The following is a 17,185-nucleotide window of genomic DNA, read 5'->3' as shown; positions in this document are numbered from 1 at the left end:
CTATAAATCTCATGGTGGGGCTAGTTGCTTTCCACAAAAAAATTGTAATAGAAAAGAAACATCTTTATAATTGACATTTGACATGCTGTTTGGGTTAGGCTGTGGTAGACCAAGCACAGATTTCCCTCTGATGGAAACATTTATCATCGTGATTGCTGCAGAGTGGCAGGTGGTGTTATCAATTACCTCTTCTTACCAATAATAATATTAGTATGGTAATATCTTTGCTCATGTGAGAACGAATTAGCGGTCAGTTGCTGCAGCTTTAAACAGACAAAATCGTGCTGGATTTAACCCCAGGGTTCTCAAACAAAAGTTGTGGTGCAGAAAAGGGGTGAGAAGATGATACTTCAGCCTACCAGGAAGAGTAGGAGATGACAGAAAATAAAGCCCAAATAATTGCATGCCCCTTCGAATAAAGTTGCTGAGCAAAATAATAACTTTAAAGGACAGTCGATGGATTGCACAAAATGTCAGATCCATCTTATCCGTACGTTGGTAACTTTGATGGGTTTAAGAACAACAACCTTGTATAAAGCGTAAGTGTAGAAAGAACTACGTATATGCTCTTTATAGAGTCAATCTTGTAGATAAGCTGACAGTTTTTATGAACACCGAAAAAGCATACAAATTAGAGCAAAAGCGTAAAGGTGTCGCATTAATATAAAAAAGAAAGTAGTAGTCGGTAAATAATATTGTTAAGCAGGCAGAATAATAATGTGTCGCTTCTGACGATGAAAGGAACATTGCAAAAGAAGAAGACAATTAACAAATTAGATTTAATTACGGAGAAAAAAACCACTTTTGCTTCCCATCACTAGTAAAGTATTTTAGTGGACCCACCAGTCACGGCGAAGGGGACGCGAGCGGGCGCGGTTTGCGCCGGAACACGCGTGACTGCCAGTCCCGCAACTGCGTCTCCCGCTTGCCTGCGCGCCCCTACCTGTGTGGGTGCGCAGAGATTTACGCGGCTAAGCGATCCCATCCTCCCAGTCCCCCCTCCGCAGTGGCCGTGTTTTTTCGCAGCCCAACTTCAGCGAATGCATCATTATAATTTTTTCTTTTCGCCTTCGAGTCAGAAAGATTAATTAGAAGGTCGGTGGAAAACTTTGCAATGTAATGGGGAGTGGGGGAGGAGGAAGAGGTCGGAGAAGACGCCTATCACTTCATAACTTTCCACTCGCCTCCCGAGCCCCCTACACTGTCAGGGTTTTCCACGCAGGTCGGGTAGAAAGTTTCCCCCCAGCGATGTGCGCCGCTGCCGGCGGTGCGTCCCGGCGGTGCCTGGAGGAGCCGGGTGTCCGCGGTTCTTCCCTGGCAGGGGGCAGCGGCCGCGCCGCCCGGCAACCGGCCCCGCGACCCCCGCTCAGCGCCGCCGGCTTTTTCTCCCACAGAAAAAGTGGAAAGACGAGCGGCGTAAGGGAAAAGAAAACCATAAAATGTATCACTTGTAACCCTAGAATATGTTAATGTCAAGAGATACAAATCTGGTAATTATGCCTTTCTTGCCTGTTGTGTTCTCCATTGTTCATTAAACATTAAAGACGGGATTATTTAATTTTCCATTTAAAGATTCTCTCACGTTCCGTAAAATCATAATAATTTTCAATCATTTTAATTCTTACAAAGGACAAAGTTTGGGGTTTATAACGCTGTCAGTGAGCTGCCTTTATTTTTCTCCCCCCCCCACATCGTACTTTTAAAACGCACTTCAGTACGTCTGCTGCTGGGGGAACTACCAGACACTGAGCCATTAGAAAACGCCTAAGTTTAGGGGTAAAAAAAAAAAAAAAAAAAAAAAAAAAAAAAAAAAAGTTGCCTCAGCAACAGCAACAAATCCTTTCAAAAGATGACTGGATGAAAATTGACACACTTCTGATACTACTGCAATTGGGGGAAAAAGTGCATGGGTGAGGTGAAAGTGCGTCCTCTCTCATTCCGGACAAACGTTTCGGTCACAGGGAGTAGGAAAGCCTCTTCACATAAAGCAAGTCGGAAAAAAATATCCCTCTCGGTTTTTGAACGGGAAGCCCTAACTCCAACTCCCCACTCGCGGCTGCGGTGCTGAAGGTTACTTGAACGCTCGCTTTCACCTGCCCTCTACCTACAATATAATGCAGCATATACCCACGCGCGCGACGTGTTATTCGTGTGAGCCGAGTGCAATAACTCCCTACATCTGACGGGAAAAAAACCATGCTCAATTAATGGGCTCGTCCCCTCCCACTTCATATTAGAAAATTGCATCAGATTTCAACCATCACGATTGTCTCTGTATATTTTAAACGAGACACGCTCACTGCGACCAAACTTTCAGCGAGGATTGATGCACGGAAAGAAGATGCATTAGAATGTGTAGACAGTAAACAAGTTTTTTAATTATAGAGCGGACAATCATTGCGAGGGGTGTCGTGTATACATCTCGCTAAACGAAGGACAGAAAAGTACACTCGTCTAGTACCAAAAAGGCATTGATCTGGCGTTTCAGTGTTGTTTCCCTCAAGGGTAGTGCCCGTTTCTAACGAATACCTGTCCCACAGAAATCGCTGATGTTGTACGTTGGAGCAAACTATCCGAAGTGGCCTAAACTGTCTCCTCTAACTTTATTTGGTTTGCCTACCAACATAAAAGCGGGGAATAAACCGAAAGCCCAGATACAGGGTATCAGAGCGCACGAGATAAAGGGAGCTATCAGCAGGGAAAGTTTACATAGAGAAGGCTCCCAAAGAAGTCAGGGTTAGTGTGTTTTAAGGACTAGGGCTGGATTACACGGGCTGGGGTGGGGGTATTAGGAGGAAATCCCTTTCACTGATCCCCGGCCCCATGCGCGGAGCTGCCCGCCTCCCTCCCGCGCCCGGTAAGGTGGGCTGCGCCTGCGCGCCCCTGCGAGGGCAGGGGCCGGATCCGCTCCGCCGAGCGCGGCACAGGGCGGGGGTCGGCGGGGGAGCAGCGCGCAGGGGCCGGTCTGCGACTAACAGATTAAAAAAAAAAAAAAAAAAAAAGAAAGAAAAAATGAGGAAAAAACCCAAAACAAAGCAAAACGGCGGAGGGGGTCGCAGAAGGAGCCCCCCGCCCCGAAAGCACACATGCACAGCACGGCGCGGAGTTGCGCGACAGGGCAGTGCGCGCACTGCGGGCCCCTGCGCGGTGCGGCGGCGATCGGCGACGGTGGGGTACATCCTAGCGGCGGCTGGCTGCCATGGGAGCGGGCTGGCCACGCTCCCCGCCCGCCCCGGCCGAGGGGGAGGCGGGCAGGGACGGCCACGGGAAGCGGCAACTTGTGGCGGCGGCCGGCGAGACGGAGCTGCTGCGCGGCGGAGGGGCCGCCCGCCTCCCCGGGGGACGGACGGGACGGGAGGGACGCGAGTCGGCGGGACGGGGCGGGGGAGGCTAGGCCCGGCTCCCCGGTAACTTGTAATGCGATAGAGGAGGAAGCGGGGGGTTGGAGGGAAGTCTTTCCCCACCCCCCCTCCTCACTTTTACAAAAAAAGGGGGGGGCCTGCGAGAAAAGCCTCTGTTGGGAAAGAGCGTGCAAAGAGGGAGTCTCGGCGGCGGCGGGGAGCGGATCGGGCTGCGGGGCTGGGGACAGCCCCGGCGGCAGCCCCGGCAGCGCGGCACGGGAGGCGGAGGAGGAGGAGGAGAGTAGGAGGAGCTGCCGTGTGACCCGCACCGCTCCCAAACTTGAAAGTTTATCTGCCCAAAATCAAGAGCGGCCGCGGTGTGCGCAGCGCTCCTCGGCACGGAGCGGAGGCAGCGACCGGCGGACCAGCCGCGCAGGGAGCGGCTGCCGGAGCCTCTGCGAACGAGGCAAGGCAGGGAAGGGGGGATTTACCCCAGCGACAACAACAACAGCCACCCCCCACCCCCCAAAACTGGGAGAGGATCCATGCTATTTGCTGGAGGCAAGGACTTGCTCATCGGCGCACACACGAACCCGCTGTCATTAGCTAAAAGGACACACGGCTGAGCCGGGGGGGTTAGGTGGGCGGAAGGGTGAGGAGTGTCACAAAAAGTCATTACAACCTGAGAGAGAGGGGGAAGAAAGAAAAAAACTTCCTACCAATGGACAACAGGAAGTGACCACCACCACCAACGGGGAGTCTCTGCTTGGAGAAAGAAGCTGCAAGACAAAGAAGAAGGAAGGAGAGGTGAAAGACAAAACTGCCCAAGGTCTTCTGCGTTTGCGTGCGTGCGCTTTCGAGAGAGTCAACAGAACAAAAGTCAGCAGGGAAGGGGAGACAGAAAGAGCGACGGAAAAGGAGACGACAGGATGGAGGAAGAGCTAAAGACAAGCGTGTGAAGACCAAGGGGAAAGAGCAGAGGAACGCCGAAAAAGAAAGCACACTGAAAAGAAAGAGAATAAGAAAAGGCTTACACAAAAGTTTCTTTTCCTCCTGGGAAGAAATTACTCACACGCACACAGCAATCAGATGCCTCAGATGCTTTGCAGCTCAACTTCTGGGGAAAGGAAGACCGAGAGAGAAGAGAACGCAGAGTGATGTGAAGAAAGGGGGAGGTGGGGGGAAGCCCGAAAGAAAGCAAAGCAAAAGAAACTGAGAGACAGGGGGAAGAAAGAAGAACAGACAGAAAAGCGAAGATCGTGACCTTTCCCAACAAGTGAACCTTGCACATATGTTGTGTAAAGTGTGTGCAAAACAGATTCCCTTCTGCGTGGTGCGTGTGTGCTTCGCTGCTGCTGCTGCTGCTGCCGCCGCCGCTGCTGCCGCCGCCGCCGCCGCGGTCGGTGCCTCTCGCAGGCGGCGCTGCCGGCGCCGGGGAGACGCATCATTTGGCGGAGCGAAGCGGCTAATTGCGGAGCCCCGTCCTTCATTTACATATGCAGCCTGAGTCCGCTGGAGCCGGGCCAATCCGCGCTCGCCCCCAGCACCATTAATCGCCATGCATTATTCACAACCGTAATTACTGAGCCCCATGCGCGCTGCGCGCAGCCGCCCCAGCCCGCCGCCCCGCGCACACCCCGCAGCTCCGCGCACACCCCGCCCGGCTCATCCCCCGCTCGCTCACCCGCGCACCCGCGCACTCAGTCACTCACTCCCAGTTTGGCTGGCTGGTTAGCCTTGCCTTTTTTTTTTCCCCCCGTGGTGTTTGTTGCCTTTTCTGTTGTTTGTTTGGTTTGTTTTGCAACTCGACTTTTATTTGTGAACAGTTATTTCCAACCCCCAGCCCTCCTTCCCTCGTTCCCAATTCCTCCCCCCTCTCCTTTCCACCTCCACGTCGCTGATGCCTCTGCAAAAAGCAGAGTCAAGACGGCTCAGTTAGCAGCATGTCTCGTCGAAAGCAAGCGAAACCTCAGCATCTCAGGTCGGACGAAGAGCTGCAAGCGGAGGTAGTTTCTGAGCACGGTAAGGGCTCCTGGCGCCTCTTTCTCCTCTCTCTCTCTCTCTCTCTCTCTCTCTCTCTCTCTCTTTTTGTGAGGGTCTTTCGGATGGAGATAGGTGAATTTATGGTGATGGTGAACATGGGAGCGGAATCGCACTGCAGCGGGAGAATGGGAATTAAAGCAGCTAGGGGAAGAAGCAGCGGAACTGAGAAGTTCGCAGTTTAGCCAAGTTTCTGCAGCCCACCCCCTGCCTTTAAGCAGCCCTCCCAGCAGCAACCTCTCGGCCTCCCCAGCGCTTTGATCGCGGCTGGGATCGGCGACGGGGTCGGCCCTCCCTCCCTACTCACCCGGGCTCCACCAGCTGCAGGAGCGGGCGCCCCGGAGCAGCGCCTGCCTCCTCCTGCCTGCTCCTGCTGCGCTCCCTCGCGCTGTGTGACTGGGTACCCCCTTTTTCTCCCTCCTGCTCCCTCCTGGCGGAGGCTCGGAGCGGACAGAAGCCATATTCCCTCGCCCCACCGGCAGGAAAGTTGGGACGGCCGGGGCCGGGGTGCCCTGCAGGGGCTCCCGCGGGCGGCCGGGCCACGGGGCAGCCCCACCGCGGCCGCTGCCAGGGGCTGCCCCCGTCGCCCCAGGTCGCCCGCGCAGGCTGCGGGGGCTGCCCTGGCCGCTCCTCCCGTCTGTCCCGGGGGAACGGCCGGGAACCCGGCAGGGGCGGGCAGGACCGCTCGGGTGCGCAGGGCCAGCGGAGTTGGTTTCATTATTTTCGAGAAGATTGAACAGTAGCTTTTCGCCTCCCCCCCCCCTTCCCCTTTCGCCTCCTGGCTCTGCTGCGACTGTAATTTTTATCAGTGGTAGGTGACACGGAGTGCCACCACCACCACCAGCCCCTGTCGCGCCGGCTGCAGGCTGTGGGGACGGGTTATTTCCTCACCCATCCGCCATTCCTCGCTCCCTCCCCACACGCAGGCACACGCACACTTGCTTTTATGCATCTGGGTTGCCAGGCGGCTCGTGAACAAGTGTCCAAAGCTGGAGAGATTTGGATCACGCCTTATTTCCGCTTTGCTGTAATTTTATTTTGGAGAATAGGGCTGCAGGGTTTTCTTCTTCCTTCTCTGTCTCTTTTTTTTTCATTTTCAGTTTTAATTCTCTTAGTAGTCCCTGGCACTGCAGCCTGCAAAGGCACGCCGCAGCCCATGCTTTCTTCTCCTGGGCTAAGTTGAAAGCTTCCACTTGAAAGTTTTTCTTTTCCTCTTTGCAGAGAACCCACTGCTTTCTTAGTTTCTCACGTAGCCAAGTAGGATCCCCAATGCTTTCGGCTTTCTGTATAGGCCCCTTCCTCCACTGTTTTATCCCCCCTCTCCCTCCCTTCGAAAAGGAAAAAAAAAGTCCTTCTCCTGCTTTAAAACTATAATTACTCTTAAGTTGCATCTGTGGGTAGAGAAAGGCAGCAAAGTTGAAGCCTGAGGAGGATTTTGACTATTGTATCCGAACTTTACAGCCCTGAAGCTTAAGGCAGCATGAATCCACTTCATCAGGTTAAAACATCTGTCAGACTGGCAAATTGTTAAGCCTCCTGCTCCTTCCCAGGGTGTTTGGGGAGGCAGGGAGTGAGTCCCACTGCTAAGTCCCACTGCCACTGCTCCAGGAAAACCCACTTGGGTATTAACATTAACAGGCACACGAAGAAATGCTTCCTTCTGTCACAGTGGAGGAGCAAAGCAGTGCATTTTCAATTTTTTTTTCTTAGGAAACTGTGGTCATGTAAAATAAATTAGTGTAGGCAAGCAGATGAGAGTTAGTATTTTATTATGCAAACAAGATTTGTTGAGCCCATCTCTGTTGGTGTGGGTTCTAGGTCTAAGAATTTTTCATTAGCATTATAAACTTTTACATCCTCTGAATCCATTTCAATACCGAAAAATAAAACCCTACTACTTCATTATGACACTCCTGGCAAGTTAATAAATTGAAAAAAATTGTTAAACTAGGTTTTTGTTTTGTTTTGTGAATCTTATCTATGTAGCCATGTCACCCGAGATTAGAACAAGAGATATGCTAAAAAGAAACGCTTGCATATGGTGGGTAGATTAAGGACAAAGAATCTTTTTGTCATGGAAATGGTTTTTTTTTCCCCTTTTTGGGGGGGTTTTGTTTTGTTTACTTCATCACATAGAATTTCTCACACTTGGTTTGTTTTGTATTGCCCTCAATGACTACATGATCAAATGAATGGATTTATTTCTGCCGAATGAGAAAGACAGTCTTTCCATCAAAAGGACTACATTGCATCCCAGTGAGGAATTTTAAAGCGTTATTATTGTGGTCCGTGAATAGCACAAAATCGGCTTTCACAGCAGCCCTAAAATGCAAGTGTAAATACTTTTCAGCCTTAGAAGGCTGTTATCAAAATGTGCTATGTTTCCTTTTATTAAAACATATTTTAATTAATAGAGTGAAACCCTTGGTAGTTAACAATTAACAAGCTGAAGTAGTAGTTTTGCACTTTCATTTGAGAAATGTGAACAAGGTGGAGACAGGCTACACGAGCAGAGGGCTATCTAGTGCACATTAGTGTAATGTAAATCATTTACACGTTATATTAGGAAGCCTAACGATTGCCATACTTGAAAGCAATTTTATAGGCCAGATATAGTGAGAACTTCAAATCTCGTGAATTGGAACACTTCTTGTCAAGTCAGTGTCCTTCGTTTCTGTTCACAGCTGTAATCAAGATATTGCTACAGTTCCTGAGTGTATTTTGCAACAGGCCAAAAATAGTTTGCACAGTGCAAGAATATTTGTCGTTTTTAGAAAGCAAACTGTTTAAGCAGTATTATTTGATTCATGTGGCCTTTTCACTCATTTTGCTGTTCGTCTACAATGGAGTAGACTAAGCAAATGCAAGACTAAGCAAATGAAGCTTATTCTTTATTTATTGAAATCATGTTTAATACCACCTCAAAATAGATTTTATAAAATGAACCATTTAAAAATTAATATCCAAAAAATGTAATCCTTGGAGTGAAGGGACAGTCATAGTAGCAGAAAGAGCCTGGCACTTTGGGGTGCAGAATGGAAGATAAACATTAGACTGAGTTTTAAGTTGACTGGTCGCACCATAACTTTCGTGTTAACGTTATCACAGAAGTTTTAGAATTTAAACAAATAATTTTATAGGCAGCTTGGGCTACAGCATAACACAACTGAATTCAAACAGGGCAATGTCTGGTGGCAAGATAATCTGTTGGAAATCTGAAGATAATTAGCGATGTCATCAACTACAGATATACACTCAAAATTATTTGAAATTATTTGTTGAAAGTGAAATGCTAAAAATATATTTTTTAATAATTTTGAAGGGAAGTGTTAACAAACAGCTGATAATATATTTCTTGAACAATTGCTCTGTAAAAGAGTGAACAAAAGGTACCTATTAAAAAACCCCCACAATTTGAGGTTGCTAAATAAGAAGATCTGCTGGAAATCATTTAAAAACAGCAGCAGCAGGACTCAGATGACTGTCTGTAGAATACAATAATCTCAGTTTCTCAGTAAATGTAAATCATTGTAATAGCTGGAATTACATTTCTGATACACTTGCCTAATTCAACAGATTACAAATGAATCAGAATTGTAGATACAATGCACATGCTTCAACTCTGATTACTTTTAAATTAAACCACAGACATTTGTATTTTTAAGGTAGGGATAATAGAAGGGGGATTTTTTTTGTTTGGTTATTTTTATTTTTTTTTTGTAATGCTGAAGAGTGGTTCTCAAGAGTGTGCAGGTGAGGTTCTGGTAAGAGTGATGACCAGTGATGCTTTGGACTTTTTCATGTGAAGTTTCTGGCAAAGAAACAGGTTGTTTAGCCTGAGTTGGAAGAGATCACCTTGTAGTGAACTGTTAATGACAGTTTTCTAATGTGCCTTTTGCAGTCATTTTTTTAAATATTGGTCCTCTTTTTCCACCCACACTTCAATACATACAACATAGTCTAAAATAATTGATCTTTTCCATTCTGGTAAAGTGGGATCGGGCTGTGCAGTTTTGGGCAGTTTCATGAACTGCACTCGATATTCTTCTGGAGTATCTCCACAGGCACACTTGCTCAGCTCCAGCAACGACACTGTTCAATATGTAGCAGCCAGCTTCACGTGTGTTCACTCTATCTGCATATACAGAGGGTTAAAACACATTTTGGGGGGACGTTCTTCCATGTAAAATAGAGGTATTCTCTATTGCTTAGACACTGTTGCGTTTAAAACTTGCTAAGTCGCAAGCAGCTGTCAGTAAACATAAAACTTAGGTGATTTTTGCAAACGTTTGTTCTGAGGCAAGTGTAAGAGAAGGCTTTTTGTTTTGAAAAAGGCCAAATAAGTATCGCTATAAATTGTGCTTTGGTGAGAAACGGTAATTGAAACTTTATATAAATACTTCTGTTATTACAGTAGAGACTTAACATTTGAACTATGTAACATCTATATTTGTATGATTTTAAAAATACTCTGCTTTGAATTGTGTTAGGAATAGAAAAATATTTGGAATAATAAGGAAACTACAGCAATCGGCCAATTTGTTGATGTATATATCACAATGAAAGTAGACAAAACTGGGTCAGATTTTATCTAGTGATGCTGGTCTTGAAGTGATCTCCTGAGGTAGACATTAAGACTCTTTTTTCAGAGTGGGAGGGAGGAAATTTTGAAAGGTGTGTTGGTTAAAATTCTGTGTAATTAAGGTATTAATATGCATACATATAGCTGTTGAAAATTACTTTTCCTTGCCTAAGAGAGGGGAAAAGCTACAACTCAACAAATGTGTGGCATTAGAAAAAGAGTAAAAATAACCTAATGAATAGCCAGTAATAGTGCCATCTGAAAAATAGTCTGAATCCTGGGAAGATTTTCTGGGTATCTCTCCTTCATTTGATTTGTTGACTGCCAAGAAGAGACAAGCATATCTGTTGACAATCCATCATTCAGGGCATGAGTCAATCACTTTTGCTGATAATAAACCAGGTCTGGCATGACATTAAAATAGTTAAGTACTGACACATTTTCCAAAATGAAGCATGTAAAAATAATTTCTTTCATAGTATTGTATTAGTAAAATAAGAGTAATTTTCTGTATCTTTTTTTCCAGAGGAAGCACAAGTCAATCTAGTTCCAGCAGTAAATTTGTATTGAATTGTATATATCAATGTAAATCCTGTTTCCTTTACACTCTAAAAATTTCCCACTTAATGTAGTGGTGTTTTCCTAACTAAATGTTTTCCATTAATACAAAAAAGGGGATTTAGGCCAAAATGTACTTTTATGAGCTGGTTCAGTTGTAGTGCTGTTAGACCTAGAGTACATTTCTTCTTACAAAGGGAAAACCCTTCAAAATCGTGAAAGCCAGAAAAATAATTGTTTATAAAGGTGATAGAAAACCATAAAGCAACACATTTAAAAAATCCATTTCTTTTAAGTTGAAAAGTGAAAAGATGGAGGACTAAAGAGAGGGGAGTTTTTTTATTATTGTGGGATAAGATAAATCTTTACAAAAAGCCCTTCTGAAATTCTTATTGCCACTCTCTAATACTGGTGTGTATGGCGTGTTCCCCCCCCATCCCTCCCCAGTTTCGCCATTCCACACCCTCCCCCCCCCCGAAAAAATCTGAACCCTATCACTGTTTGCAAAAGGAACACCAACAAAATTTCCAAACTTTTGAGCCAGAGAGCGAGGCGCACCGAAGTACTCGGGCAGGCTGTTGACCTCCTGCAGTGGCCGCCGGGCTGCGGGCCGGGATGGGTTCGGGGGGCGTAGGTGGGCGTTGCGCGGGTGGGTCGCGCCGCGCCGTGCCGCGCCGCAGGCTGCTGCGGGAGCTCAGCCTGGGATTGCCGGGGAGAAGGTGGGATCGCGGAGTACCAGAAAGCTTCCCAGGCCTCCTCTCCCTGAGGGTGGGTAGTTAGAAGTGCTTTGACAAGGCTTGCTGATTTAACCTTTGCCTGCTTTGCCCTGCCAGGGGTGGCCACTAGATGTCAAGCTCATAATACAATTAGTACATCTGTGCAGTTGACCTTGGCAGCACGGCTTACCACTGTTCTGTTAAGTGTTAACACTGAATTTGAGTGTTAACTAGAGATCCCTCGGAGTTTGCTACACGCTGTACAGCTTATCAAATGCCCATCTAGTTCAGCACAAGTGTTTACAGTCCTTAAAGAAGGAAAAAGGTTTCCTTTTGTGAAGCCCAGCATCTTGAGCTGCTTAATTAACCCTGCAGGTGCTGCTGTATTTTTGTTTCAGTTAATCAAAACCGACTTGTCATTCAGTGTTTCGAGAGATCCCTTCTCCTGGTGCCATTTGATAGTTTTCATTTAGGAATTTGTTGGTGTTGTAATGTCCCCAAATCTGGAAATGATGAAAGCTCATGGATTTGTTTAGATCATTATGTGCTTTGCTATCCTGTGCAATACTGCAGTATATGGGACAGTGAAAGGCCAAAATGACTGAGCTGCACAACTGTCATTGAATCACTCCAGGTTTGCTCTTTCAAGCACTCCTGATTGTGAGTAATTTTACTCAGAGGAGTAGTGTCACTGAGTCCAGGACTTGTGAGTTCAGTTTTGAGATACTTAGGAGATGAAGGATTGGGTCCTCACATCAGCTTCTCTTCTTGCGAGCCTTCAAACACGAATTTGTCAGCGTTTCTGTGCTTGTTCAGAGAGTGGCTGGCTTCGTTCATTCATGCAGGATGTTAGGAGTTACATAGTTTAAGATGTAGTTAATGATACACTTTTCAAAATAGGAAAGCTATGCAGAATTTACGCTGCTCCTTCTTTCTTCTAGTTTATTTGTTTTGGTTTGGTTTTTCAATGTCTGTTTCATCTCAGCTATGTTAGAAGCATTGACCTCGGTTGGTGGTTTGTTTTTTTTTTTTTTTAGGATTCCCAGTAAAAGTTGATGCATTCCAAATAAAGGTGGTTCCTACAGCCATCCTCATTATTTATACACAAATTCTTTACAACCCGAAATTAATGTATACATGCCATAACAGCCAACTGAATAGCTGTTTCTATGATTTTGAAAAACATAGCACAGATCCTGTTTAATATGATACCTTGCACAAATATTACAAACAATTTGTGAAGCTTGCATCTGTTCCACATCTGCGTCCACGCAGAAAGGCACCAGTGTTTGAGATACTGAAGTGCTTCACTGCGCAGATTAGAAACTGCAAATGTTTTAACCAGAGTACAGTTAGTGCCTGTGCCACAGGTGGCTGTTACTTAACAAATTCTGAGATTTAGGCTACTGAATAGATCAAACCGAGTGTGCCAGGTCAGTACCGGGTTTTGCATAGCAAGAGTGCCCTCCACTGTTCAAATCCATGCTAACAGTTTTTGTGGTCTGAGAAAAGGGACAGAAAATTTTTCTTTTGAGCCTGGAATTTCTTCTAGATTGTTAAACACAGTAGGGGTCTCTATTTGTCTCCTCCTGTTTCACAGCTTGGGCTCAGTATGTGATAATTCATCTTTCTTTATGGGATTCAAAGCTATCATAAAGAGTTAAAAAGAATTAATTTCCAAGAAAATAAACATGTTCTAACAATTTAAGAAAACTTTCTTTAAAAGCTTCGTCAATTGTAAGAGATGATAGAGCTAAGGAAAAAGTAGTACTATTCTTCTCCAGGATCAATTCGTTGCTACAAGGCAACTGCTTCCAAATTAATATGATTTTTAAAACAAAAAATTTATGTTTTTTTTCAGTATAGTTTCTTCCTTTATTGAATATGTGCTTGGGGAAAAATAAGTTTGTCTATTCTGATGATAGCAGTGGTAAATACTTGTCCTGTATCAGTGCAATAGGCTCAGAGTTTTATTTATAATAATGCTTGTTTAAATAGACAAGAATGCTGTGAACTGCACTTTGAAATTATTGTTGGATTTGCATGTGAGAGCATTTTATACATCTGTCTTCGTAGTTAGCAGATATTTTAGCTTTAGCTGATGCTAACAAGTGCAATTTTTCCTGAAACTTCTTCACAGTGTGTACACTACTTCTCTGTGTTTTTTTATCTTTCTGAAAGAAATATTAATTAGCTCTCAATTACGCAGCTCTGAATGCAGAAATAGTAGTAATTCATACAACACTTTTCCATGCTTTCATTTGTATTATTGTGTATAGTCTAAAAGGAAGCTTCAGAAAATATTTTACACATTTGTTGGATTCCTTTGCAAGGCAGTTTTGTTTCAATGCTTCAGGAAGGTATCAGCATTTAATCTAGGTGCAAGCTTTAGGAAACGTTGATTCTCGCAGTTGATTTTACCCAAGTGTCTTATGAGTCATACATAATTTGAAGATTCCATAATACAGAGTAACAGAATAACAAAACACTAAATAGTGTGAGATCATTTTATTGTAATAGTCCTTATTTAATATTATTGAAAAGGCTCTTTTCAGGTAATTTACATGTGTGGAACTAGAACTGAGTTATGATGGGACAAAATGAAAAGATTCTGGAGCACAGGTGAGACACGGTGGTTGGTTAGGGCTTTTTCCAGACTGGAAACAGTTAGTCCTAAAAAAGTGGGCATTTAATAAGCCGTATATGTTTTCACTATTAACCTGACTAGCATGTGATGTTTAATTTAAGTCTGTTTCACAAAAGTAGATATCAACATTTTTGAATCACTAGAAAAGTAGATATCAGCATTCATTATATTTTATCTTGCACATCATGCAAGAGGCTTTCCTCTCACACAGAGGAAAAAGATATCTACCTGCAATAAAAATTCAGAACTAGTAAAACCAGGTTTACAAATCCTGTGTGTGTGTAGTCAAAACCGGCAATTTTTTCTCAACTCTGCACATTTCCTGATGGAAACTGAGGGACCCAGGGCACCTTTTCACCCCTCTCCCTTTGCCTTGGGCACTGAGGAAGCAGGCCAACACCATCTCCTTGCTCCAGCCTGAAAAGTGTTTGGTGGGTACACTTAGTGAGGGGGTCAGAGCAAAGCCTCCCGGCGTCAGCCCCTTGTACTCCTCTCATTGAGTCAGCAGAAGACCTGAGCGGCTTCAGGTATCACCACTCCAAAGTGACTTTCTCAAAATACCTTCATGGGAATTTCTGTGGGCTCATTTTAGGGCCAGACCTCAGTGATGCAAAGTGACAGCGTTGAGCAGCCGCGGCTCTGTTGGCTGGTACCTGCTCAGGAGCTCACCCTGGGTACCATTTGAGAGATGCTGCCTGCGATTTTTCACCTGTTTTCATAGGGTAAGCTTTATGTGCTGTAATTCATCTTGCATCCCATAGCAGCTTCAGATTAGTCTGTTAGCTGTTAGACTGCTAATGAGAAAAAGAAAATAACTGAGAGGTTATTAGTGGCTGAGATCCTGACTGCTGCACAAAACTCCCATTCAACACCTTTTGTGTAACTAAGAACTGCAAAATTCAACCCATGTCTATAAGATTAAGCAAGTCTTCGATTAATTCCCCCAAAGTCCTTGAAAATTTTTACTGCATCGCATCCTCCCTGTAATAATAAAAAATATTGTTTCTCTTCAGTGAAAAATAGAAGAAAAAAGATTAAATTCTTCACTACCGAATGGATTCAATCTCTTTGTAATATATCAAAAAATGAAAGCAAGCCATAAAGCATAAAGAACTATGGAAAAATGCTGTATTATATATTGTGATATATTGTGTAACTAAAAAACCAAAAATTAACTTTAGCTTAATAATTTAGCATTTAACATTTTTAATATTCTGGAGTAATGATTAAATTTTGGTATCGATTTCTGTCATTCATAAAGTGACTGAGTTTTAAGAAAACAGCAAAAATATCCTTTCATGTAGAATGCTTTTAAGCTTTATTTCCTGTTGAATTCAGTGAGGACTTACACTTCAAAAGCAATAATAAACACAGTACCTTAGTGCTTTCATATTAGTAAGTACTACTGAAAGGGATGTTAGAAACCTCATTTGTGTAATACAGGGGCAATGTCCATTTGTCCTATACATACATATATAATAAAAAATATCAGTTGTAATTTTCGGTCTTCCTTGTTTCCTCCCACAAGTGCTTGTTTGCATGACTAGTTCATAGTTCAATCCTGTTAATTTCACCAGTGTTTCTAATGTGAATAAAGGCTACTCGTTTGAGTAGGACTTACTGGATTGAGACCATATTCTGTCATTCTGTGAAGCATCTTTGTAGCCTCAGTGTGCTGTGCAGGAAATGTACCATCATCTGTGGCAAAGTGGCATTTACTTCAGTGCCATCTGTGTCACCTGCTTGCTTACCTGTCCAAGAAAGTGAAGCTTTGACAGAGATCTGTTTGATTTTTTAAGAAATGTCAAAATAATTTATCCTAAATGGAAAATACTCTGGTGAGATTTTTTGTATGTCTAGTTTCAGGTTGACTTGGGTAGAAAAAAAAACCCTAGTGACTCCCTAGCATTATTCTCTAAAATATTTTCCAAAACTAGTCCTTGAATATTTCAAGACAGATAGATGATGAGGTGAATGAACTTGGGTTGGTCATCTGAAAAGTGTTCTTGCTCTTTTCAAGGCATGGGAGTTGAGGGAAGAAATACAAAACAGAGCTGTAGGTCCCCACTTAGTATAGGTGCGAACTTTGTACTGTGAGACAGCACAAAACTAGGCATTTATTTCATTGAGAGCAGAGCTGAGCAGTGGTTATCCCAGAAATACCTATACAGCTGTATTACATGTGTACTTTTCTACAAGGTATATTTCAAATGCAAACAGCCGTTTTTTTGAGTTTGCAAATTAGTACACTAGCCTGCTTATTATCTTGACATGCTGAGCAGGTCCTTATCGATACTTCCTGGCAGTGGGCACCAGTACTTAAAGTTTCTTTGGAAAGCTTACACATTATACATATTAGCTTTGACATACAGAGATCATGACACTGTCTTCCAGTGCAGAAAATAATACCTGTTTTGATTGTAAATGTTCGCCTTTGGTCTCGGTGATTACTGTACAGTGTCTGAAATAATTAGCTTGCTGGTGTTTGATCAGCTCATTCTAGATCAGAGGACAGCCATATTTGAATGGCCATATTGCCTGAATCCATCACTAATTACTTAAACCTTTTGTGCAAGGTTTGTTTAGAGAAAGCTCTCCTTAAACAAAGGAATAGCGATATATAGATAAAAAGCTGGAAGAGGAGCTGCACAGTTTGCAGCTTCTTTTAGGAATCAATCCTCCTTTGCACCATGCCTTAGTAGCAGTATTAGAAGTAGTAGTTGTTGCACTAGTAATAATTATAGGCAATAACAAAAGCAACAGCAGGCAACTCTTACCCAGACTGCCAAAGTTTGGAAATAAACACTGGAAAATCTTCCCAGTGGAAGTCTTAGGACAGACATGGTCTTTCCGTGCGAGGTCAGTACTAGCAACCAGGGAACTTGGTAGATACTGAATAAGGACTGAGGGTCAGGCCCCCTGACTTTTAAAATGTAAATCTGTAATGTAAATAAGGATTTGTTAAAGTTGTCGTAGTTCAGAAAGACTCTGGAGTGAGGCAAGCGTGCTGGGTGTTGGATGCCTCGCTGGTCTGTACTCTGCATGCTTTCACTTTGCAAAGCTGAATTACGGACTGAAACTGTGTTTTGGAAGCCTGCTTTTTCACTTAACTGATTTTGGGAGGCTTTGGGTTTTTCAGCATATCTTTTAAGATACCTGTGGCCAGTATGCTCCTTTTCTGTGGTGAATCATATTATCTTCTGTGATACTTTTGTAACACAGAGTAATAGCTTTTACAGAAGGATTTACCATAAGGATTAGTCTAGTATTGTCTAGCAACAGCTACATGTTATCGATCTTA

At 44.1% G+C, this 17,185-nt stretch overlaps 1 protein-coding gene across 5 annotated transcripts in view; it reads left to right on the top strand.

Moving 5' to 3' along the window:
* The first annotated feature begins 3,583 nt into the window (after window positions 1-3,583).
* Window positions 3,584-17,185, top strand: part of SALL3 (spalt like transcription factor 3) — a 50,004-nt gene continuing 36,402 nt past the window's right edge. For 3 of the 5 annotated variants that reach the window (XM_027676013.1, XM_027676012.1, XM_027676009.1), the window contains exon 1: window positions 3,584-5,071. In XM_027676013.1, the coding sequence (XP_027531814.1) occupies window positions 4,933-5,071 (139 nt within the window). In that variant the 5' untranslated portion in view covers window positions 3,584-4,932. The other 2 variants (XM_027676011.1, XM_027676010.1) reach the window with 1 other exon arrangement.

This window comes from Neopelma chrysocephalum, unplaced genomic scaffold (assembly GCF_003984885.1).
Source record: "Neopelma chrysocephalum unplaced genomic scaffold, ASM398488v2 Primary Assembly neopelma1_26, whole genome shotgun sequence".
Lineage (NCBI taxonomy): Eukaryota > Metazoa > Chordata > Aves > Passeriformes > Pipridae > Neopelma > Neopelma chrysocephalum.
This window is presented reverse-complemented; position numbering and strand designations above follow the sequence as displayed.